We start from the raw sequence: 23864 nt of genomic DNA on the forward strand, positions 1-23864 counted from the left end.
TCTATTTTATCAACATGGATCTCTTTCAGAAGGTGGCTTGAGCAGTTTTGTTGGTACCTCTTTGTGCCTTTTAAGTGTAACTTAATTTTGATGTTTTTGACCGTTAAAGAGTAGTCTTTGAAGGCCTTTTTGCCCCTGGGAATACCCAGGTTGAGTGTAATTGCTTTTTTGTGTTGTTTGGGAGCCTTTGCTTCCCTCTTCTCAAGTATGCTCAGATGCAAGCTTTACATTTACGGATTAAAAAAAAAAAAGAAGGGCTCACATGCAAGCTTTGATACCATGGATGGTGGGACTTTGCAAGAGTCCTGCATTCAGAATTTTCCTGACGATCATAAAATATATCAGCACAGAAAACAATTCAAGTTCAACAATGAGAACATAAAATCAGTCAAACAAAAGTAATAACTCATGAAAAAATTATCTATAATGCTTGTGATAGCGTGGCATGTCAACAGACACCATTTTGGAAGCTAGAGTTTTAATTGAGGTTGACGTTCTCTGTATAAGGGTCCACTTATTTTCCCATTTTCTTGACCATCCCCGAAGGACTTATTCATTTCAGAATTACAAGCAGCTATGTGGTAAGTAGGTGAAAGGATTTCTTTTCCCACCAAGCAGGAGGAAAGGAAAACAAAAAGAAATAAGGTGAAAGTGTGTTTTTCCATCAATTTATTTAGTTAAAAGTTGAGTAGAAAATACTCTTCACCATACTTCTGAAAAGAAAGTAATGTTTGGGAAATTCCAATTTCAGGATTTAAATTTAAATAAAATTTAATATATTTTCCACTAAATTTTAATTAAATCTACACAAATTCAAAACTAAAGATTAAAATCCTAACCCCTCGACGTAAGACAAGAAAAAATGGATAGAAATTAAAGAGACTAGCCCATTAATCTAATTAATAAAAAATACTCATTAACATTTGCTTCTTCCTATTGTCCTTCATTCAACCGAAGTTACCAAACAAAAGGAAACTGGAAATACACTTTCATCATGCTGCGTTGAATTTAGAGTTGTATTGAATTTGAATAAAATAATGTATAAAATTATATTTAAATTTATCCAAATTCAATCAAATTCAAATATAAAGTCTAAAATTCATGTCTCCAAACACTACCTTTCCTACTCTCCATTTCCCACCTTATACTTTTTTCTTTTTTCTTTTTGCCTACACATCATCCATGTCATGTTAGTTTAAACATTAGAGGAAAAAACAAAAAGAAACAAAATAACTAATTGAAGATATCAAAATAGAATGATCGATTCCACTTCATTCCATTCGTTCATTTATTGTAATTCCATGTTACACAAAAACATTAAAAAATAAAAATAAAAATAAAAAGAGTGTAGCTCAACAATCCTTTGGAGAAAAAAATTAAAAAAACCACCAAGTTTTGGTACTTTAGGATATCTCTCTTGGGAACTGAAAAATCTTCCATCTATTGCGAACCAATTATTTTGAGCCACATAAGCAACACTATCAAGACCTACAGATATTCTAATCACAATAATAATATGATGCCGCCACCACCACCTCCACCACCACCACCGGAAGATGACAGATGACACAAGGGAACTACAGAAGCCCACTTCTACTTGCTAATCAACCTTAATTAACAAAAAATTGTACACTCTAAAAATCAGTTGTGCTCGTAAATAAGAAGATAAAAAAGAGGATAAAATTTTAAAAGTGCTTTCGCTGCTTCATGCATACTCATTCTCTATACACATCCGAATTGACCAAGAGTCCCCAAGAACTGGTTTGAGCCCAAAACCTTGATTAACGAACTGATGATCTTCAAAGAATCAGAACTGAAAAGAAAATAAGATGCTTGTTGGGACTTGACAGTCTCCAAAATAGTGTAATTTGGCAAGCAAGCTCCACAGGTATTTACATCAAGATGCTTGGATAAACAGCATCTGCCCAGACAGGAAGACCACTTCCACCTGCAAGATTAGACATTCGATGTTGTTTTTACCACCCATCGACACATGAATGACTGCAAAGAGAATCTTAGCTGTGTCAAAGACTCTCCAAATTCCGTAGGTGATCAACTACATCATAGGAGCTGCTGAGGACTTGCAAGTCACCCCGCTGAAGGACATTTTCTTGGATTCGCTTAGCATTCTTAGGTTTAGAGTCAACATGGATTGTCTTGGTTGATAAGTGCTGCCGCACACGGACTCGGTGGTCATTTCTCGTCTCAATCATGCTGCTCATGCAATTTCCAAACACCTTAACCACTAGTATGACTTCCTTGTCCCTGTTGTCTTCACACCACCAGTTCCGAGGTACTCCATCAACAAACTCCTCTAATGTTTGAAATTCCTCATGATGAACAGACACCTCCACAATATGATTCCGTCTAATTATGCCAGCAGCTGGAGTGACCTAATTTAAATTCAAGAACAGTAAAAATGAAAAAAAGCCAATCATGACCCTCGATATAGCAAAAATTAGAAGCCCATGGCTGCAGTAAGATTATGATGTGCTTATGCTTGGTAGACTGGAATTAAAGCATTACTAGTGGAAGTGGAGACACCAATTCCAACAGCATTGTTTGGCTGCTTTGTACATTGAGAATTTGGGATTGATCTAATTTTCAAGTATCAAACCGCAGTAAGGCTATAGACTAAAGACCATTGAGAAATTTGGAATTAAATCTAACAAGACCTTGAAACCACAGTAGCGCCATAGGTAAACAATATATTCAAATTCCACAGCACTGGAATTACATATGAAATCAATTGATGTGCAAGTCAGCAACCAAATGCAGCCTTAAATAACATTTGATAGTACTAGAAAAACAATCAAAGAACCTGATCTTGTTGCCTACTAGCCCAAAAAAGACACTGTTGATCTGTTAAATACTTAAAGGTTGTGTCTGGGAGCATGAATTTTGGTACAATTCCATACTATGTTTTGTCTAAATCTACATAAATCCAAATCCAACGCCAGAAACCCAAGCTCCTAAACACAGGGAAAGGATACTTCTCTGGAGTACTGACGAGGATAATTCCTTAAATGCTCAGGATATTATTTAACAGGGGGTGATTTTCTTGCTCAAGATTCCTCAAGAAGTTTACAATGCTGTGAAAAGCAAAACAACTACTGCAAAATTAAATAAATGGTAGTAGATACATTGGAAACTTTTGACTAAAGCAGGAAATAAGTCTTGGGCAAGTAATGGACTATATGGAAGACCTAACACAATAATAGGTCTCTCCCTCTATTTATATATGTCAAGTACATTCCAACGACCATATTACCCTCCCTAACTCTCACTCATTAAGATAACACTGACACACTAATAATGCTAGATAACTAAAATAAGCTTTTCCATAAAATGGTAATCAATATCAGTGCTGGTTACCAGGAGGTCCTAGGTTCTACTCTTGTTGTCCGCATTTATTGTGTGGTGTTTAAAAATATCAAATAATGATCATACAGCGCTGCAAACATTAACCACCAGAAATATGGATATGTTTTCTATTCAAGAGAACTTGGAAAAGGTAATTGTGATTATAATTATAAGTTGGAGAGAGACGTACAGAGACAGCTTGTGTGTGCATCTAAGTGGGAGAAAAACATGACCTCACAATAAACCATAGTAAACCATTTTTCTAATATGAAAGTCAATGAAGGATCATGCACCAAAGGACAAGATTTATGCATTTTAATCACTAACCAAATAACCAAAATCTATATCCGTGGAAAAGAGTTCACATAAATTAAAGTACAATTTTTTCAACTCGCTATTTCAATAAAAATATTCCAAGATGAGAACTTAAAAGGAAAAGGGCTAAGAAAGTGAATCAGATAACAGGCTGCCATTGCACCCTCGCAAACAGAACAAGAATGGAATGGAAAGGTGAGAAGAGAACAATGAGGTAGGAGATCAGAAAGGGCCTGGGAGAGGAGGAAGAAAAGAAGATCGCAGAGATGAGAAATAAGAATGTACAAGAGAAACACGTTAATACCATATACAAAAGCTGTTTTAAGTCTGCTTCTGTTTTTTAAGAGTGAAAACTTTCAGATAAGGAAAAAAATTATATATTAACAGAAAAACAAAGTACAACCCCAGGAAAACAAGATATCTTCCAAAAAAAACAAAAAAACAAAAAAAAAAAAAACCAAAAAGGTAAAAGAATATTTTAACCAATTACAAGGGAGCTGGCCCTCCAATCCTTTCCCCAGCTAGGCAGCGGCATACCCTAAAAAAACCCAAACAAATGAGCACAAAAAGAGGCAAAAAAACACAACTCTATCTCATAATAAACAGCGGGAAGTTCAGTGGTTCTTGAAAGTTCTTGAATTCCTTTCAATCCCAAAGGGTCCACAAGGTAGAAAAAACCATGCATCACCTTGCTCTTTTTTGGTTTTGGAAAAACCTCAACAATTCACTCACAAGAAATCTCCCATGACCTGAGGAGCTCCCAGACCTCAAAAAAAGAGAAAAGAGCACTCCAAAGATAGTTTGCCACCTACAATGAAGGAAGAGGTGTGCATTTGTTTCATTGGAGTCATGGCACATGGACCACATATCAGGGTTTAGGGCCATGTAGGGTCTTCTGCACTTCAAATAATCATGCATATTAACCCTAGTCTGAGAAACAGTCCGAATGAACATCTGAATCTTAACTCCCAGACTTCAAAAAAAGAGAAAAGAGCACTCCAAAGATAGTTTGCCACCTACAATGAAGAGTTGTGCATTTGTTTCATTGGAGTCATGGCACATGGACCACATATCAGGGTTTAGGGCCATGTAGGGTCTTCTGCACTTCAAATAATCATGCATATTAACCATAGTCTGAGAAACAGTCCGAATGAACATCTGAATCTTAAAAGGAAGTAAGGAACCATAGCCTTCCAAATAGCATGGCTCCAAAGAAAGTGATTGGGAAAATGATTGGTAGACAGTTTTTACAAGGTGAAGGAAAAGGAATTTAGTATTCTAAAAACACCGCCCTTTTAGCAAAACGGTAATGATGCTTCCCTGTAGAATAATCCCTTTGACATAGAGTTTTAAGAAGTTTGGACGGGATGAGAATGGGTGGAGGATACAAATAGTAATTTAAGATGTTCTTTGGGAAGTCTGCAGAGGTCCATTTCTCAGATTTATCCTTTCTTTTATTCCTCACTCTAAACTTGTGGTGGGGAGGGGGTCACGTATCCACTTCTAGAAAGACCCTTGGCTGGGTAATGTAGTTCTGTCCACTTATTTCCCTCGTCTCTTTCAATTGAGCGCTGAGCAAAATAGAGCTGTATCTTTTTTTGTTGGGGATTTGAGTAGTCCTTTGGTTTCTTGGAATCTTCATTTTAGGAGAACTCTTAATGATAGGTAGATGGAGGAGTTGTCTTCCTTGTTATCTTTATTGAAAGGAAGTAATCTTTTGTCGGGGAGGGATGTTCACACTCTTGGTCCAGGGGTTAGTTGGGAGAGTATTCTTGCAAATCCTTTTTTTGAATTCTTGATCCACTCTAATTCTTCATTTCTGCACTTCTGATAATATGGAAGGCCAAGGCTCCCTCAAAAATTAAGGCATTCACTTGGTTGGTTGTGCATAATAAAATAAATACTAACTTGTTGCAAATTAGAAGACCTTTGATGGCTCTTTCTCCCAATGTTTGTGTGCTCTGTTTGAAGGACTCTGAGACAGCTTCTCATCTCCTTTTACACTGACTTGCTTGAAGATTTGGAATAAGCTGTTTGGTATTATGAGGGAACATTGGGTATGTCCTTTGTTGGCAGAAGACTTACTAGCCATTTCTTTTACAGGTTTTGATAGAAGGAAGGATAGGGCAGCCTTATGGAGGTGTGGTTTATTTACAGTTTTATGTGGGTATGGATGGAACCTAATGCGCATTCTCTGGGAAGAAAAATTAATTTGGTAGCATCACTGTGGTGCATTGGATTTGGGGTTTTCCAGAAGAAAACAGTTTCCAGAAGATTTAAAGAGATTGGAGGAATGTGCTGGCTTGTTGAGTTTCTCCTTTTTCTGTAGGTTTTAGTTGTTTTTCTGGTTTGTTCCAGATTTTCTTTGGGAGATGTCTCATTCTCCCTCTTGTAAATTCTTTTCCCATTAATATAAATTTCTTTTGCCATAAAAAAGAAAAAAGAAAAAAAAAAATTTAGTAAAGAGACCTACAGAATTCCCCTCCAGAACTTTCTCATGCCCTTCTTTAAAGGAACAAAATAAGCGATGACATTGAACAAGATGGTAAGTTCATGAACCTCTCTTTCATTGACATTCTTCCAAAAATAAAAATCCCAAGAAAGAGAGCCCCCCTCCGAAGAAGATGGTAGGTGCATTGTGAAGAGCGGAAATCTTAAACAGATGGGGCACCATCAACTCCAATGATCTCTCACCAGCCAAAATATCCTCTAGAAACTTAACACTGTTGCCATTACCCACTCTGAACCTGTAAGAGGAAATAACAAGCAAGCAACCAGCGTAAACAAACTTCAGCGGGCTTGGATGAGAAACAGTGCCTTCTCCTCTAGTGCCTCGCCCATTTCAATGGACCCATACTTTTAATCACCTTACATCTAATAGAAACCTTGACAACAGTTTTTCAATTAGAGAGATGTTCTTAGAAACCACATTGCCCAGGCCCAGCCCCCCTTCGATTTGTGCCCCTTAACAGTCTCTCAGTTAACAAGGTAATGCAGGGGCAGCGTCAAGGTTTGGCAGCAATGGAGCGATTAGAAGAAATTGAAGAGGAAAAAGGGAGGAGAGGAGATACAGAGGGGAACTCATGTTCACTTCTCAAATTCAAATTGGATTGTAACTGCCTACAACATGGCTTTGGCACACTATTTATAAGAAAGGCTCTTCACATGAAATTACACATACCCCTAAAACTACATGACATTATAAACATGCCCCTAGAACACACCAATATTACAAACAAGCCCCCAAATACACATAATACTGAACTAATTAAACTAAACACATAATAAACTACTAGCTAAACCCAACTATCCCTGCATACCTAGACCCAGTTCTTCTTAATTATTCTCCAACAAGGATCTTCCAAGGTCTTGCTTCTTGTACTACATTACAAGGTCATCTAGTCTCAAAAGCCTAGTGACAGTCATGGGAACAGTAAGGAGATATAAGAAATAAATGGGCAAGTTAGAAAGGGAGGCACCAATGAAGATTATATGACTTCCAAGACTAGGGCTTTTCCCTATCACTTCAAAAAGCTGTACTTGCTGTTGTTCCCGCTATATTCCACGGATGTGCCAATCCTCATTCTATTCTGCACATCACAAAGGGAGCAGTAAAAAAAACCACCCCCATAAGCCGTATGGAGTTCCTCCCTTCCCTACAGTGGGTCTGCTCGGCAGAACAGGGCACCATAAAAAACACCCACTACAGCACCTACCCGTAGGCCCTCTTCAACCCCTCCAACCTCCAACCCACCCCCAACCACAAGATTCCAAAAGGTCAAAAAGTTAGGATTTCTCTATGAGGGAGACAAAGATAGGAGCGCAGCTAATCTAAAGAGACGTAATCACCAAGACTTTAAACCTCTCTAAATCCCTATGGGTCCACTCTTGGATACGCTGATTTTTAATCCAGATAATGTTTTCAAAATTTGTCAGCAAGGTAAATAACCTTCCAGAATTTCACAGCATTGTCCTTAAGAAACAAAATAGCATCATCAGAAAACTAGAAATATGACTCATATGACACCTCCACCTCATCCCTCCCAACTGATAAACCCCTTATTCCAACTCATTATAGTGGAAGGGCATGCTACACCTCTGAGTGTGCAAAACATACAAAACATCCCCTTCCATAGTAAATAAAAAATGGCGACAAAAGATCCTCTTGCCTAAAACTCTAGAAGCCCAAAACCATTCTCTAGGTTGACCATTAACAATAACCACAAATAGGTTGAACTCAAGCATCCTCTAATCCACTTCCTCCACACAAACACAGCCTTTACTAACCACTGTTTTGTTGATAAAACTCCAGTTTACCATATCATAAGCCTTCTCAAAATCCAACTTAAAAAATAAGCCCCCTCCTCCTCGTGTCCTACACCACATCATTAGCAACCAACACTGCATCAAGGATTAGTCTGTCTTCAATAGACACGGACATAGTCATGGGCACCGTTTCACTCAAAACCTTTCTCAGTATTTTGGACAAGACTCCTAAAAGAATCTCATAATGGCTAGTCACCAAACTAATAGGCCCAAAGTACCTCAGCCTTATAGACCTCTCCTTTTTAGAGATAAGAGCAAGAAAAGTAGTCCCCACCACCCACTACAATGAAATCCTTAAAAACCTAAAAATATATATTTCTATACAAACTTCCATCTTGAATGAAATCCATCATGAAATCATTAGGACCAGGAGCTTTCTCCCTAGTCATCTAAAATGCCAATTTTTTATTCCATCAACTTCAAAAGGGCTCTCAAGCTTAGTCAGGTGAATTTGGCTCAATGGGACGCCAATGAAAGCCCCAAGTATCAATATGTTCGGGCACTGTTCTACATACAAATTCTTGAGCAAACTTGCGATCTCTTCTCCAATTTATTAATCACCCCTCACAAAACACCCTAATCTAGCTAAGTCTTTGATGAGGCCTTTCCTCCTCGCACAGCCACCCTATGAAGAAATCAAAGTTAAAGTCCCCCTCCATCACTTAATTCACCTTTGATTTCTGGCGCAACTCATGTATTCCCTTAACAACAACACCTCTAAATCGTTGCAAAAGAGTAGCCCTTCTAGCCCTATCCTCCTCATCTAACAAGCCACACTTGTCCAGCCCATTCAAACCCACCAGTTCAGAGAAGATGGAATCTTTGATGTTCCTAAAATCTAAAAGATTAGTCTTAACTTCAACTTTTTCATCAATTTATAAACCTCCCAAAATCTGGACCGATACCCCAAGGGAAGTAGCTAAGGACCATGTGCAGCCAACGCATCTCCTCCTTAAAGCCTTTGCTACAGAGGATCAATCTTGTGTCCTATTTCATGGTTATCTCACAGTTCAATAATTTTGCCATGCAATACCCAGATTGGTTCTCTTTCTGTAAGTGGTCCATCTTGCTTGAGTCCCAATGGTCCTCAAGGTCCATCAACCCAACTCACGACTCCAGTATCCCACCCAATCCAGCTCCTTGAAGCTCTGCATCTCGTGCTTCCTCCTCCAGCTACTTGCATAGCCCCTCCTCCAGCTCCACAGAAGTGATTAAAAAGGGGAAAATGGTGCTGGAAAACACATCCTGTGAAGCGTTAAGGGAGGCTTCAACCCAGAAAAAGGCAGCAGAAGTGGCTGTGAGCTCTGTTGGGACCTCAGGAGACCAATCCCCAGTTCCTTGGAGGCTGGCAAAGAGGCTCCAGGTTCCCAAGCCTTCTTCTAACTCTTTGGGAGCTGTAGCTCAAGTGCTCAACTAGGTTGAGGTGTACTAGGTTGAGGTCAAGTACATCCCTGCCACTAACATGGAGGCGTCAACTCCTCAGGGGCCCCTTTGGTCCTCCTTCGAAAGGAGGTCCTAACAACTGCCCCTGCAAACACTTGGGGAAATATGCAGCAAAAATTTTTTGGTTCAAGTTCCTCTACTTCTCATAACATGTTTCATTTCATCCGTTATTTATTTTTCATGCTAACCATTATTTTGCTTTTATTTCCTCAAGCTGGCAAGGTATTTTCCATCACACTAGGACACCTCTCTAGGGCTGAAAAAGACAAGGTCAATTTGGTTCAGAAGCTCTCTAATGCCAAGGATGACAACACCAACGAGTTTCATCTTCTCAACATAGACAGCTGTGGAGGCCCAATAGAAGTGGGCATAGAAGCTGAAGGACTAGGAGACAGTGTCTTCTAAGCTTTGGGAGGAGCTATGAGTGGTGAGGGCAGAGCTCAACAAGACCAAGGAGGAGCTAGTTGAGATGAAGGTGGCTATGGCAAGCTCAGAGAAGGCTATGGGGGAGCCTTTCAAGGCTTTCAAGGCCAACCACAATGGGCTCAATGATTATGCTTTTAGCTCTTGGATCGATGGTTTCGAGCTATTCAAGAGGGCTGCACTTCATGCCCTGAGCTCTAAGGCCATATCCATAGGTTCCTAAAAGGTCTAGACCCCATGACCTTGGCTCTTTCAGAAGACAAGGAATTTGCGGCAACTTCAGAGGCCAAGATGGCAACTGCTTTCAAGTAGGCAAATGTCATCAACATTGATGAAGATGATGGAGGGCTGAGGGGATTCAGCCCCAGGAGCGGCGGGGCTTTGTACCTTATTTTCTTTTTCTTATGATTTAATCAAGCTACATTATGAAAGTGGTTCTCTCTTTAATATCTTGCAGTATACTCTTCTCATCTTCGATGTGTTTTGAGTGTTCTCTGATTTTGAATTCAGCGCTTCCAACCTTAAATCGAACCTAAGTCACAATATTGGAATATAGGCCCTTTTGGGTGGGTTGGGGTGGGTTTGTTGAACTTGTTCTAACTCTCAATACCAGCCTATAGAGCCTTGGGTGGATTTAGTCGGACCTCTAATACCAGGTTATGGGCCTTTGAGAGGATTCAATCTAACCTGACCCCTAACATCAGGCACCAAATACCAAGCTACTGATCCTTAGGAGGATTCAATCTAATCTATCTCCCAATACTTGGTTGTTGACCCTCGAAGGATTTACTCTAATTTAACTCCCAATATTAACATCAGGCTCCAAATACCAAGCTACTGATCCTTAGGAGGATTCAATCTAATCTATCTCCCAATACGGTTGTTGACCCTCAAAGGATTTACTCTAATTTAACTCCCAATATTGGAACTACAAACCCCTGGGAGAATTTAGTCCAATCACAGTCCCAGGTGAGGATTTAACTCAATCCTTCCAAGGGTACAGACCCTTGGAAGGATTCAACTTAATCTAACTCGCAATACGGGTTGCAAACCCTTGAAAGGATTTAACACAATCCTGAGGTTGCATACCCTTAGGAGGATTTAACCATAATTGCAAGATGCAAAGAGGTCATGAAGTGAATCATGCCATAGTCATTAGTTTAATTCATCAACAAATACACTTAGTTTAAACAAATATCCACTTTGGGCAATACCGTTACAGTCCCTCTTTCTTTTTCTCTTTGGTGTTCACTGGAAATACTTCAAATAGTTTCAACACATCTTCACTTTGAGCTATATTGTTCAATCCCTCTTTCTTTTCTCTCTAACTTCCACACGTTCTTAAAGTTCCATGTCCTTGCGAGAGTGTCCAACCTATAAGTTAATGAGGAAGATCACTTCGTGAACCCTGTAAGGGCCTCGCCAATTAAATTGAAACTTTCCATCCTCTACCTCCACTCAAGTTGCCTCATTTTCTGATGGAGCACAAATGGGGGAAAGACAATGTAGAATTTGTTAGACTAGAAATTTGACAAATTATGATTATACGGGGAGATATAATGGCAAAAGAGATCCTCTCGCACAAAAACACAATGGTGAAGACCATGGGAGGAGCCACTAGTGAATCGTTAACCCACACTTCCAAAACTTGGGAAAATTCTAAGCAGAACAAGACTGATAGGCAAAATGGTAAGGGAAAATTCTATACTGTTAGCTCATTATCTGGACTAACATGTATGTGCATGACATCCCTGCACATTAAATGTACCTAGGAAAATGATTATTCTTGACTACAGATGTTTTGACTTCTCTAGACTCAAAGACCTTATAAATGAACTTGGTAAATGATAAGACTTAGGAAATGACAAATGACTAGACCATTATAATAATGATACCTAGATAACAATTAATAAATATTATAGCAACTAACATATTTAACTATTTACTGAAGCCATGCACCCATTCCTCCATTGTTAGAAAAAACTTGATGCAGTGTGAGTTGCTATCTTTAATGGTTCACACATTTAAGCATCATTCCACAAAAGCTCCACTTTTGCTATCCAAGAGTCCCAATGGTTGGGCTTTCCTTTATGCAGGGTTGCTGCACCTAGTGAACGATAATTAATATTGTTAGTTGCTATAATATTTATTAGTTGTTGTTATCCAGCTGTCCTATTTATCGTCTAGTCAAAGCGCGTCATTTCCCAAGTCCAACTTCATTTACCAAGTTCATTTATGCATCAAGTCCCAAAGTTTGTATATAACTTTGAGTCTAGAGAAGTTTAAACAGTTGTAGTCAAGAATAATCATTTTCCTATGTACATTTAGAGTGCAAGGCTGTCATGTAGGTGTGGGTGTGTGTGTGTGTGTGTGTGTGTGTGTGTTTGTATGTATATATGCATGTATATATGTGACGAAGAAGCTATATAGAATCTTCCCTTTCCATTTTGCCTATCAATTCTCAAAATTTCTTGAGATCTAGAAATGTTGGGTGAGGATTCACCCAATGCTCCTTCCATAGCCTCCACCACTGCATTTTCGCGAGAGGATCTCTCTTTTACCACTATATCTCCTCGTGATTACCCTAATCTACATTGTCTTTCCTCCAAACATGCTGCATCACTTTCAAGGACAAGATCAACTTCTTTGAATAGTCATTCCCTAACCTTTTGGTTGTAGTCCTCACCGATATTGCTCCCCTTGCCTTATTGAGGAGATCTAAGTTTCCTTTCTAATATTAATTGTTGGTGTTAAAGATCATATGCCAGTATTGGAAGGCATTTTAATCTCCATTGACACAATTGTGATGGGATACCAATGGCTAGGTCGATGATTTAGTATGACCACACAATCATCGGAAGCTTGTTCGCATTTCTAGGAGGCTCATTTTATTCAAGGTTTCAAGGCACAAAATACTGTTTAGTTGGTTACCTAAGCTTGCCCATTGATTAGGGATGAGGTACAACACGTGCAAATATTCAACTTGGCGTAAAAATCCTTAAATTGGCTATGGTCAAACTGTTTGCCATTATACATCAAGATGACATGCGGCATCAAAAACCTGCAAACCGCATATTTTAGATGAAGGATTTGCAGGCCTTCCCTAAGATACGAGCCAATGTCTATGCTTCCATCCACTAGTGAAGTAGTCCACCACGATAACCATGAACTTCCTCTACCAAGTAGACTTTTCAAGCAGCCCCAAAATATTAACCCATGTTAGGCAGATGGCCATGGATGCCAAACTTGTTAATTGGCAGTGTCACACGTGCAGACATAGACTTGAGCTTGCGGGGAGCATGAAATTTAGACCTTGGATTTGGATTTGTGTGGATTTGGACAAAATACAATATTAAATTGTATTGCATTTCTTCCAAAATCATCCAAATCCAAATCCAAGCTCCAAAATTCGTGCTCCCAAACACTACCTAAGAGTCAAGAGGACCTTGTGTGCTATAGTCCTCTAGCTAGGGTGGTTAGTACAAGTTCCTTCATTGAATTCTATCATAACATACACTACTTCCTAAAGGTTTGGAGGCAGAGGTAAGGTGGCATTTAAGATCTCATACACAACTCCTCTCTCAATGTACCAAGCAACCTGGAAAACAACCCTTCGAGTCTCTACCTTATAAGATGATAGGACTCCATTTGTTAAGCAGTCAAGGATAGGGTCCATCCAACTCAATGTACATCAAATATATAACAACTGCACCCACATTTGGCTTCTTGGTGCTCCTATGCAACCAATTCTCTATCATTACCATCCTCCTAACCTTGGTGGTGGTCAAAAACTCACAATTTCTAGCTTTGGAATCCACCTGGGCATTTTGTTCCCATGGGGGATGTTATTCAAAACAAACCGCAATTTCCTTCAACATGGTTGCAGGTATTGTTTCATGACAAGCTCCTTGACCCCAAACACCTTAAGGAGTTGGTTCACCACTAGCTAGAAGTCATTAGAGGTCTCAACACCCTCAACCCCCATCATCTATCCTAGGCATAACACAAGACAAGGGCACGAGATTCATTGTCGGCTATCCTAAAGCCAAACTAAAGAGGGAGCTCAAGGGTTCCATGGTTGGGGGCAATTCCCCCCCCCCCCCCCTTCCACCCGAAGTTGACCAAAAACGGATGTAAAGTTTACAAAGTTGACAAGCCCAGTCTTCCCTACAGCCAAACGCAGTGCACTTCACAATAAAGTCAACTAAGACCTGCACCTTGTTGGTGGCTGGCTATGGGTGATACTTAATGGTGCTCAACTTCAAGGCCCATTTCATCCACGTTCTAGACACCCCTATTTCTATAATAATTATCTAATAAGACGGTTGGTCATTACTATCATTGGGTGTGCATGGAAGTAGGGTCTAAGTTTCAATAATGTGAAGATTAAAGCATACACAAGCTTTTTCATCCTAGGCAGTTCAATTGTAGCCCCTTCAAGAGGTGAGTCACGGAGTAAATAGGGCATTGTGTCAAGTTTTTGCTCGAACAAGGACTAAACTAATGGCTTAGCATTTCCAAATAATGCAGTAGGGTCTCACTATCTTCTAGTTTCGAGAGCGTCGTAGATAGGGGTGTACAAAATTTACCGAAAAACTGAAAACTGATCTGAAACCAAACCAAAATAAGTTCTGGTTCGGTCTTTCGGTTTCGGTTTCGATTCTTGAAAATAGAAAATTTCAATTCTCGTTTCGGTTTTGGTTTCCAACCCAAAACCAAACCGAAAATCAAAAAACCAAAATATCTTATAAAAATATATATTAATACTACCCTACAATATAATATTTAACTAAAATTGATATATATATATATATATATAAATATATAAATTCTTCAACTAATAATTTTCCAGTAAATTCAATTTTGAATAAAATAAATACATCTTCACATTCTTAACTTTTTAATTTAATTTTAATTATCAAAATAGAAATCTAAAACAAAAAAGAGAGAAATAGTTTGCGTTTATAAACTTGGAGAGACTCCCCTCCCTCAAAAATTTTCAATGCGGGACAGCAAGAGGGTAAAAACTCTCAATGCTCTCAGCCTCCCCACCTATTCTGTCCCACATTGGATGTGGTAGAGATTTGAAGTCTCTCCCCCAGCTATAAATATAGGTTCCCCACTTCTCTTTCTTTCCAACTCCCAACCCAGCTACTAGCTGATGGACTGAGGGCTTGCTTTATTGCGCCTAGCCCATATTTGGCTCCTAGGGCCCTCCATAAAGGCCCTTTCAATAAAGGCCCAATTGTTGCAATGGGCTTTGTATTGGGCTGAGATTCAATTTGGTTAGAAACCGAAAAACTGAACCAAAGAAATTTTTTTTTTTTTAACCGAATAGTGGATTCACAGTGCAGTAACATTTTTAATTATAAGTACCAATGTGTTTCGGTTCGGTGTTCGGTTTTACCCAAAACTGAACTGAAAAAAACCGTGTACACCCCTAGTTGTAGGTAAGCCTATCAACTCTTTCAACTCCTTGAATGCTTACTAGCACTACTCCATCCATTGAAGTTTAGGACCTTCCATAAAACCAAGAACAAAGGGTAGCACTTATTCTATTGCGCGAGCCATAAATCTTCCAAGAGCAGCTACTGACCTTGTCAATCTTTACACCTCATGGATACTTTGGGTGCCTTCATATCTACTAACGCTTGTATTTTATTTGGATTTTCTTCAATTCCTTGGTGGCTCACCAAGAAACCAAGGAACTTCCCAAAGGATACCCCAAAGGCACACTTGGCGAGATTCAATTTCATCTAATACTTCTCACGACTCCAAAGGTCTTTACCACATCAGTAATGTGGTTCCCAAGATTGATACTTGGTATTGTTGATGTAGGCCTCCGTGTTCCGATTTGTTTCACCATCCTTTGAAAGGTTGCTTTGGTGTTCTTTCCAAATGGCAACTGCCCAATAGCAATACGAACCCTACTTGATCACAAAGGACGTCTCATCCTTGTGTGCTATTTGGATTACCCCGAGCATGCATCCATAAAACTGAAACATGTGCCAAGATTGCATCCACGACATAACCAATTTTTGACAAATGAAGGCGGTCCTTAAAGCATGCTTTGTTTAGACCGATGAAGTCAATGCATGTTTGCCACTTCCTATAAGCCTTCTTCACCTATATAGTGAAGCTTCTTCCCTTAAGAACTTGCATCCAAGATTTTCCAAAACTCCTCTACTATCTATTGCCAAAATATTAGTGGCAGCTGCTAGGTTGATCCCAAGCATCTCCTCAAGGCATGCCTTATTTAGGTAGTGAATTCAATGCACATTGGCCACTTTCCATTGCCTTCTTCACCAATACAACGTTAGCTAGCCAAGGTAGCTTATTTCCCTTATGAACTCTACAACTATGAGTTTTCAAACCTACTTGGCTATTTCTTGGTTCTTTTCTTAAGCAGAGGTATGCTTTTTTGTCTCAGAGGCTTGCAGATATTGTCTCAAAAACAGTGGGTGAAGTTGGTGGAAAAAAGGCACTGCAGCAATTCTTGTAGACAAATTATCATCGACTCTTTGTTTCAAAAGCTAGTGACTTGAGGAAGACGCTATTGTGGGAGTCAAGGTCTTAAATTTTGATTTTGACCCATATTTCGAAGCTCCAAAAGTACAGAAATTTCGACAGAAATTTCGATTTCGATGTCAATTTTGATTTTGATTTGAAAAAATAACGGAAACAAGTAGTAAAGCATGGAATTCTTTGTCAAACTTTAGAAATGGTTAACAAACATAATAATGTAAGTTTTAGGACTAATATATTACAAGTTAAATACATCTATGTTGTGTATGAGGTGAAAAAGTTGGAATATAGTATGTGTATCAAACATATTTGTAAGATAATGCACATAAAACATATTCAGGGTAATACAAATGAAATTCATAAATCATTTAAATATTATTTATCATACAAATAATGATAATTTAGACATGAATAGTTAAATAAAATGTTGTAAGTTTTTTTTTTTCATATCATTTCAAAAGTATTTGTAATAATCTTTTGTTTTGGTAAAAATAAATAAAATATATTTCACTTCACTCCTAAATCTCTCATTTGAGTTTCAAGGAAATTTCATTGTATGGTTAAAATTTTGGCAAGGTTCGCTAAAATTTCGAGATTTCGATAAATTTCGAATGATTTGTTGAGATTTCTACGGAAATTGATTGCCACTTCAATTTCGAGGGTGGAAAAAATTGGAAATTTTGACGGATATTTCGAAAATTTCGTGGAAATTTAAGACCATGGCGGGAGTGTGATGACACCATATGGGCAAAACACCTAGGATGGCACCGAATTTTAGCATTGTTGAAGCTAGCATACAAGATGTGGCAGTCATGTCACCTATCAACAAAGCAAGGTTGGACGGAAGAAGATTGTAATGCTATTTAAGCCTCTTCAAGTACCAATAAGATTGCAAGAGTGTGTCTCATTTGACTTAATTAACAACCTATCCAAAGTCATTACTTCTTGTTAAAGATTTCTTTTTGAATTACAACTCCACACAAGAGGCAGCACAGTTGTTTTTTAGGCACATCGTCAAGTATTAGGTTGTTCCCCAAGACATCATCAACAACTGAGACACGAGATCCACAAGTAACTTTGGTATAGAACTTCTCAAAATCCTCGATTCATGCCTTGACATCTCTTTGATCTATCGCCTGCACACAAATGGACAAACGGAGAGATTCATCAAGATATTAAAGCAATACTTGCGATGTTTCATCATCGCCAAACTAGAAGAATGGGTGCAACTACTTGACATGGCTCTATTCTCTTTCGATGCTCAAAAAAGCTCAACAACCAACAAAATCCCTTTTAAGCTCGTTGAACACCAGCAATCACTGTTACCTCACAGTGGATGAGTCTGAGAGTGCACATCTTCACCAAAAATGAAGACAAGAACATAGATGCTTCCTAAGCCTACTTGGAGAAATCTTTGAAGCAAATGAAGGAGGAGTAGATCAAAGTATTGCACTTCAACATGGGTGACTTGGTGCTTGTTAAGCTCCATAAAAAATATATCAAGTCACAACGAGTTCAAGATAGGAGTCTACTTCGCAAATATGAAGGATTAGTCCAATCTTGGCCAAAGTCTGAAAGGCCTTTTATAAGGATGATTCTTTGATTGGATGAAGGTGCACCATGTTTTTCACCTCAAGCCATTCATTGTTGATCCAGAATATCTAACCTGAAGGTCAATCAACCAAAGCACCATTGAAGATCTCACAACCCAATGAACAAGAAATTGAAGAGATCTTTGCAAACTAAGAGTTTACATCATCAAGAAGACAACAACACGAGTCCTTTTTTATTTTTTATTTTTTTATTTTTTTGATAACAAAAGAAATTTCATTAGTATGGAAATAATTTACAAGGAGAACAAGATGTTTCCCGAAGAAAATCTTGTTCAAATCAACAAAAAAACACATTTAAACAACAAAAATCAAGTCAACTAGTTCCTCCAATCCCTATTTAAATCCTAAAAACTAGCTTCCCTAAAATTTCCAAATCTGACAAACCATAAAGAAGCCATATATTGGATCTTTTCCCACACCAATGACCAATTTAACTTCATCCCACATTCCAGCCATAACCCCATAAGGCTACAAACTTACCACACTTCCAAAGAGCTGCCCTATCCTTCCCTCTCCCAAATCCAACGAAAGAGATTACTAATAGATCTTCCCCTAGATGGGGATAAACCCAACTCTTTTCCATAATACCAAACAATTTGTTCCATAATCCATATCCTCCATGCAAAATCACAATGCAAATAAAGATGAGATGTTGTTTCAAAATTCCTATAACAGAGCACGCACACATCTGGAGAGAGAGCCTTCAAAGGTCTCCCAATGCAATAAGTTATTGGCATTAATTTTGTTAAGCTAAACCAATCAAGTAAAATATTTTATTTTACGGGGGAAATTTAACCTTCCAAATAATAGGATAATGAGGAAAAGGAAAATTAAAATAGGTCAAAAATTCATAGAATGATTTACAAGTAAACACCCCCGATTGATCCAGAGACCAAGAACGAACATCCCTTCCAAAAGATAGGTTGCATTTGTTCAATACAGACAACAAGGAAGACAACTTCACCATCTCCCTATTGTTTAAAGGTACCCTAAGATGGAATTCCAAGAAACCGAAGGACTACATGCATTGTCAACAAAAAAGGAAATAACTCTATTTGGCTCAAGAGCACAATCTAAAAAGACGAGGAAAAAAAGCGAAAAAAGTAACATTCCCAAGCCATTGGTCTTTCCAAAACCGAATCTAGGAATCCCTTCCCACTACGAATTTATAGTAGGGTGAAACAGGAGCAAATCTAGGAAGTAGACCTCCACGGACTACCCAAACAACATCTCAAAATAGCATTAGCATCACACCCATTCTCATCCAACCCAAGCTTGCTTCATATAATGCCATGGGGAATTATATTCCAAGGGAAAGTATCACCTCCATTTAGCTAAAAGAGAGGTGCTTTTAGACACCAAATTACCAAGACCCACCAAATTAACAAGATAACAACACGAGTTCTCAAAAAAGTGGAAGGGCGTCAAGGAAGACATTGCAATCATTCATACAAAGTTAGTGAGGGCTTAGCATCAAAGTTTACAGGGAATTCAACATCATAAGTGGGGCAGAATATAATGATTCATGCTTATTCAAGGCATTATGCTTAGTTGTGACAACTTGTCTTGTGCATATTGAATGCATAACCATCATGTATATACTAGTATTAGGTTTATTCATTTGGTAGTGTAATGCCTTAAGGTATGCATCCTCGGTCATGTTTGCTCATGTTGGAGTAGGAATTGCATAGAACGGTCTTTAGGGAAGAGTCATCAATCTCATAAAACTCACTAGCTATTCTAGAAGTGTTTAGCCTGCTTGCCTCCCTTGCTAAACACTCAGTACACACAAAGGTGTGATAGTATGAATTGTGTTGCTTTAAGATTTACCACTTAACTCTTAGTGATATCCATGATTGCTTACTATTTTTACTTAATTTGTACTCAATGCTTGTGAATTGGTGCATGTGGAGATTATGTACAAACTAGGCTAAAGGGCCATCTCAAACGAAGGCTTCTATCATGTCTCGAATTCGTCGGCAGTCCTCTGGATCATGACCATAGTCCTAGTGGAAATAGCAATACCATTCCATAGATGTTCTCTATGCCCCAAACTTGGGTGGACCCAACCAACAAACTCTTAGGTCGTTTTGAATCAACATAAGGATCGAAGCCCAAGAGCTATTAAGGGTTATAAAGCACTCAAACCACTTCTTCAGAGGTGATCCTTGTCGAGAAGCTTTTGGCATTTTTCCTCTTTCTTTCTAAGACAACTTTTGTAAGTCCCCGGTTCATTTATTCTTTTCTTCTCCCTCCCATGCTCCATCTCTTTCTAGGCTTACTCCACTTCCTTAAAATCACAATAGCCCTTTTCTTTCTTTAGTAACTCAAGCAAAGTTTCTCATAGTTTTTTTTTTTTTTTTTTTTTAACAATGCAAAACTGAATTGGGAAGGGTTCAAGTCGTACATTAGAATGGCAACCGCTACTCTTTGTTATAGGATCAGTAATTCAGGCGCTTCAAAGTTGAGACAACTAAGATAATACCTAAGGGATAGTTAGCTTTTATCTAATTTCCATAAGGCTCAATAAGGTCTTCCTCACGCACTTGTTGCTTAAGAAGTGCCCTATGTATTGGGTGCTAAAATCCTTAAAAGGTGTACATAGAACCAAGTTTTAGACCTAAACACCTAACTTCTTCAGACTTGTGGGAAAAGCTCAATATAATGGCATTGGAGAGGCTCCATGAAGTACCATGGGGCCTGAAAGGCCTCCAAAAGATCATGGGGTCCAGGGTGTCGTCATACAACTCCATGGTTGGCATCCAAAATACTGTTGGTAGTGGTTCCCCCACTATCTCCCTTGTGAACAAAGTTTACAATGTCCGCTTCTTAGTTTCTCCAAGGACAAGCATCAGATTTGCTAGGGCTCTTCAGCTACACTCAAACATTTCCATTCTCCTCATTACAGGTTGACGTTGCTCAGTCAACCTTCGCCAAAGAAGATCACAAGGCACAGTCAAGCTTCCTTGGGTATTTCAAGCTTTATCTTTTTGACATGGTGGACATCCTAAGGACTGTTGCTTCTCTCATGATTCAAGGATTTGCACTCAAGCAGTTTGCAAACACCTTTATCTGGTTTTACGTGACTTGGAACTGCTGCAAGGAAAGGAGAACGTGCCTTAGCGTCACGGTCCGCCTCTTTTCACACCGTTGTGAAGGGCCATGCGGCGCTAGCTAAAGCACTCTTGCTTAACTAGCCAGCCTATCGTTTACCAACATTCATCCACGAAGCACTTTCATTAATATTCAATCAGATAGCAGCGGAAATAATAATCAATTCATGAAAGCCGTGGCAACCAAGCAGTAAATATTGAAGCAAACGTAATTCATTAACAAATCCTCTGTTGACATGTTGTACTTAGCGAGGGAGGCAAGTAGGCTAAGCACGTTGACAATTGCTAGTGAGTTTTACAATGACTGATGAACATTCACCCTCCCCTAAAGAGGTTTTTATGTAATTATCATCCTGACACTAGGAAACATCAAAGTGACCGAGTAGTCATACTGCCTTATTTGGCTTACAAAGACTCTACTAGCAGAAATTAACCCTACACTAGTATTTACATGATGGAAACCCATCCTAAGCACACGAGATAAGCGGTCACGGGCAAGCATAATGCCCTGAACAAGCTTAGCTCGTGACACTTAGGGAGCATCAAGTTTTGGTTCTCCTCGTTGAGAAGGATAGTCGAGGCAAAAAAACACAGAAATGTGCTCTTGATCGTCCTCAAGGCTGGCCATTCCCTTCTTTCCGCAGCGAGTTTATGATCGTATCATGGCTTTTTGTTGTGGTTTCCTGCAAATGGTCCTTGACTGTTGATGCAGAATTTGGTTAGGCTCACCACCAGTAAAAGGCTTGGGCTATGATCTTTATTTGAAATAGCCTCCTTGGATGATCAATTCTTGCACAATAGAACATTCGGAGTCACTAGAGCAAGGTTCGATAGAAACCCCCTAATGCTAAAGTTAGAAAGTAATCAAGAAGAAACATGAGATCAACAGCGTCAAGGTTCTAAAGTATATCTCATCTGTGTATACGAAGTACCCATTAACTACCTCGGCAAGATATCTAAGATCCACCCTTGACCATGGATTTTTTACTAAAATAGGGTTGTGAAAAGTACAGAATACTAAAATAGCGTTGAGCAGAAACATAATACCGAGTTAGGGTTATCTGCATCTTGAAGATGCGCACAGACATGGGCCCCACAAAAAAAAGGCGGGTTGTTTTTGCATCTTTAACCTGCAAATGCAATATGGGCCCACACAACAAAGTGATCCGACATGATGAAAATGGGAGAAAAATAAATAAATGACGAGAAAAGACAAAGCTGCAAGCATTATCCTGGAGAGGGAAATGTGTGTGCGGTGTGCCAAAAAAGAAAAAATTTAAATGAAAAAAAAAAGAAAAAGAAAAGACAAGACCTGAAATGTAGCCATGCATAAAAAAAATTTCAGCCTAGTTGTTTTTAAAATTGATTGGGTCTTTGCCTCTGATGTTTCAGATTTCTTGAAATCAGAAAGGCTAGACCCAATAGTTGTGGATGAGACAGCATTGAAGCTAGCTTGATCTGGAAATTCGAAGCCAGCGAGAACAGAGCTGCTGGAATTGAGATTGTTCGAGTTCTGAACTCCAATGGTGGCTATGAGTGCGCCCTGGAGCCCTGGGATGTTGTCAGTGCTCACAGTTTTCTTATACAGGCACCAAGCAAAACACCCAAGTGAATCCCAGAAGCTCATTGGAGGAAATTCCCAGAGTTTTGCCAACTAATCGAGAGTGCTGCTGTCAAGTTTTCTCTATATCAAAACCATGGAACATTCAAACCAAAGATCAATTGAGGAGACAAATGGAGCAAATGGGTCTCCTTACACAAGTTAGTTCCGGTAAAGAGATTGGATCGGGAACAGTACTTTCTGAGCCCAGAGCTACAGCTGCTACCACCACTAACAAAGCCTGTGCAGGCGAATTCCCCACTTGCGATGCCATGGTATGACAAGGAGAGACACGAGTCGTCATTTCACATGCCGCAATGCTCGTTGATGGGCAACAATGAGTTCTTGTATGCTCCCTTTTCGCATCAGGGCAACAGCAGCTCCATAGCCACCATCAAATGCAATGTAGTTGATAAATCCAGAAGAGAAACTCAGATTGAAAGATTCTAATAGAAATCCCAAGCTCTTGTTGATAGGGAAGCAAAACAAAAATGGATGAAATAAAATGAAAAACGTTTTAGTTTGTATTGATTAAGGGAAAGGGTGAAAAAACAGCAAAAAGATGAAGAAGAGAGGAGCAGATGGAAGAAAGAGACAGACTACTCTGCCACGTGGGGTCCACATTGCGTACGCAGGTTGAAGATGCAGACACAACTCGCCTGTTTTGGGTTTCATGTCTCCACAGCTTCAAGGTGCAGATAACCCCAGTTTGGCATTATGTTTCTACCCAACCTTATTTTTGTATTTTGTACTTTCCACAACCCTATTTTAATAAAAAATCTCCTTGATCATGGCCTGGTCATTTATCGCAAGATCATGTGCATGCCTCGTCCACTATGGTGCCCATTCCAAGCTACAGTTACTCTGGTGAGGGTCGTCAGTTGTGACTTTCTTCCCAAGACAATACACGGCAGCATACAGAACCATTAAAGGTGCTTTTTCTTATGAGATATGCCTGTACATTCACATGTACGCCTCCTATTCCCCTCATCAGGAACCATGTTTAAATCTTGAAATGAAATTCTCAGCAAACCCCACCCCTCATTCCCAATATATATAGTTCCAAAAAAAATTAGAACAAGCACACACATTGCATAAAAGTCTTGAAATGAAATTAATACCCAACCAACCCTCCAGATGGCC

At 39.1% G+C, this 23864-nt stretch overlaps 2 protein-coding genes across 5 annotated transcripts in view; both read right to left on the reverse strand.

Moving 5' to 3' along the window:
* Positions 1–1244: 1244 nt before the first annotated feature.
* The window catches only part of LOC131154020 (type II inositol polyphosphate 5-phosphatase 15), a 69614-nt gene continuing 46994 nt past the window's right edge, over positions 1245–23864 (reverse strand). For 2 of the 3 annotated variants that reach the window (XM_058106477.1, XM_058106476.1), the window contains one exon: positions 1245–2393. In XM_058106477.1, coding sequence (XP_057962460.1) covers positions 2025–2393 — 369 coding nt within the window. In that variant the 3' untranslated portion in view covers positions 1245–2024. The remainder of the gene's footprint in view (positions 2394–23864) is intronic. The other variant, XM_058106478.1, reaches the window with a different exon arrangement.
* Positions 21319–23332, reverse strand: LOC131154021 (uncharacterized). Of its 2 annotated transcripts, XR_009136304.1 has the most exons (3): positions 22879–23332; positions 22434–22791; positions 21319–22251 (listed from the first exon to the last, which is right to left on the reverse strand). XR_009136304.1 is itself a non-coding variant. In XM_058106479.1 (2 exons), the coding sequence occupies exons 1-2, from the start codon at positions 22746–22748 to the stop codon at positions 22078–22080; spliced, it is 489 nt and encodes a 162-aa protein (XP_057962462.1). In that variant the 5' UTR covers positions 22749–23332; the 3' UTR covers positions 21319–22077. The 2 variants fall into 2 exon arrangements, 1 of the variants encoding a protein (XP_057962462.1); XM_058106479.1 differs by having other exon boundaries at positions 22434–23332.

This window comes from Malania oleifera, chromosome 4 (assembly GCF_029873635.1).
Source record: "Malania oleifera isolate guangnan ecotype guangnan chromosome 4, ASM2987363v1, whole genome shotgun sequence".
In the NCBI taxonomy this organism is placed as follows: Eukaryota; Viridiplantae; Streptophyta; class Magnoliopsida; order Santalales; family Ximeniaceae; genus Malania; species Malania oleifera.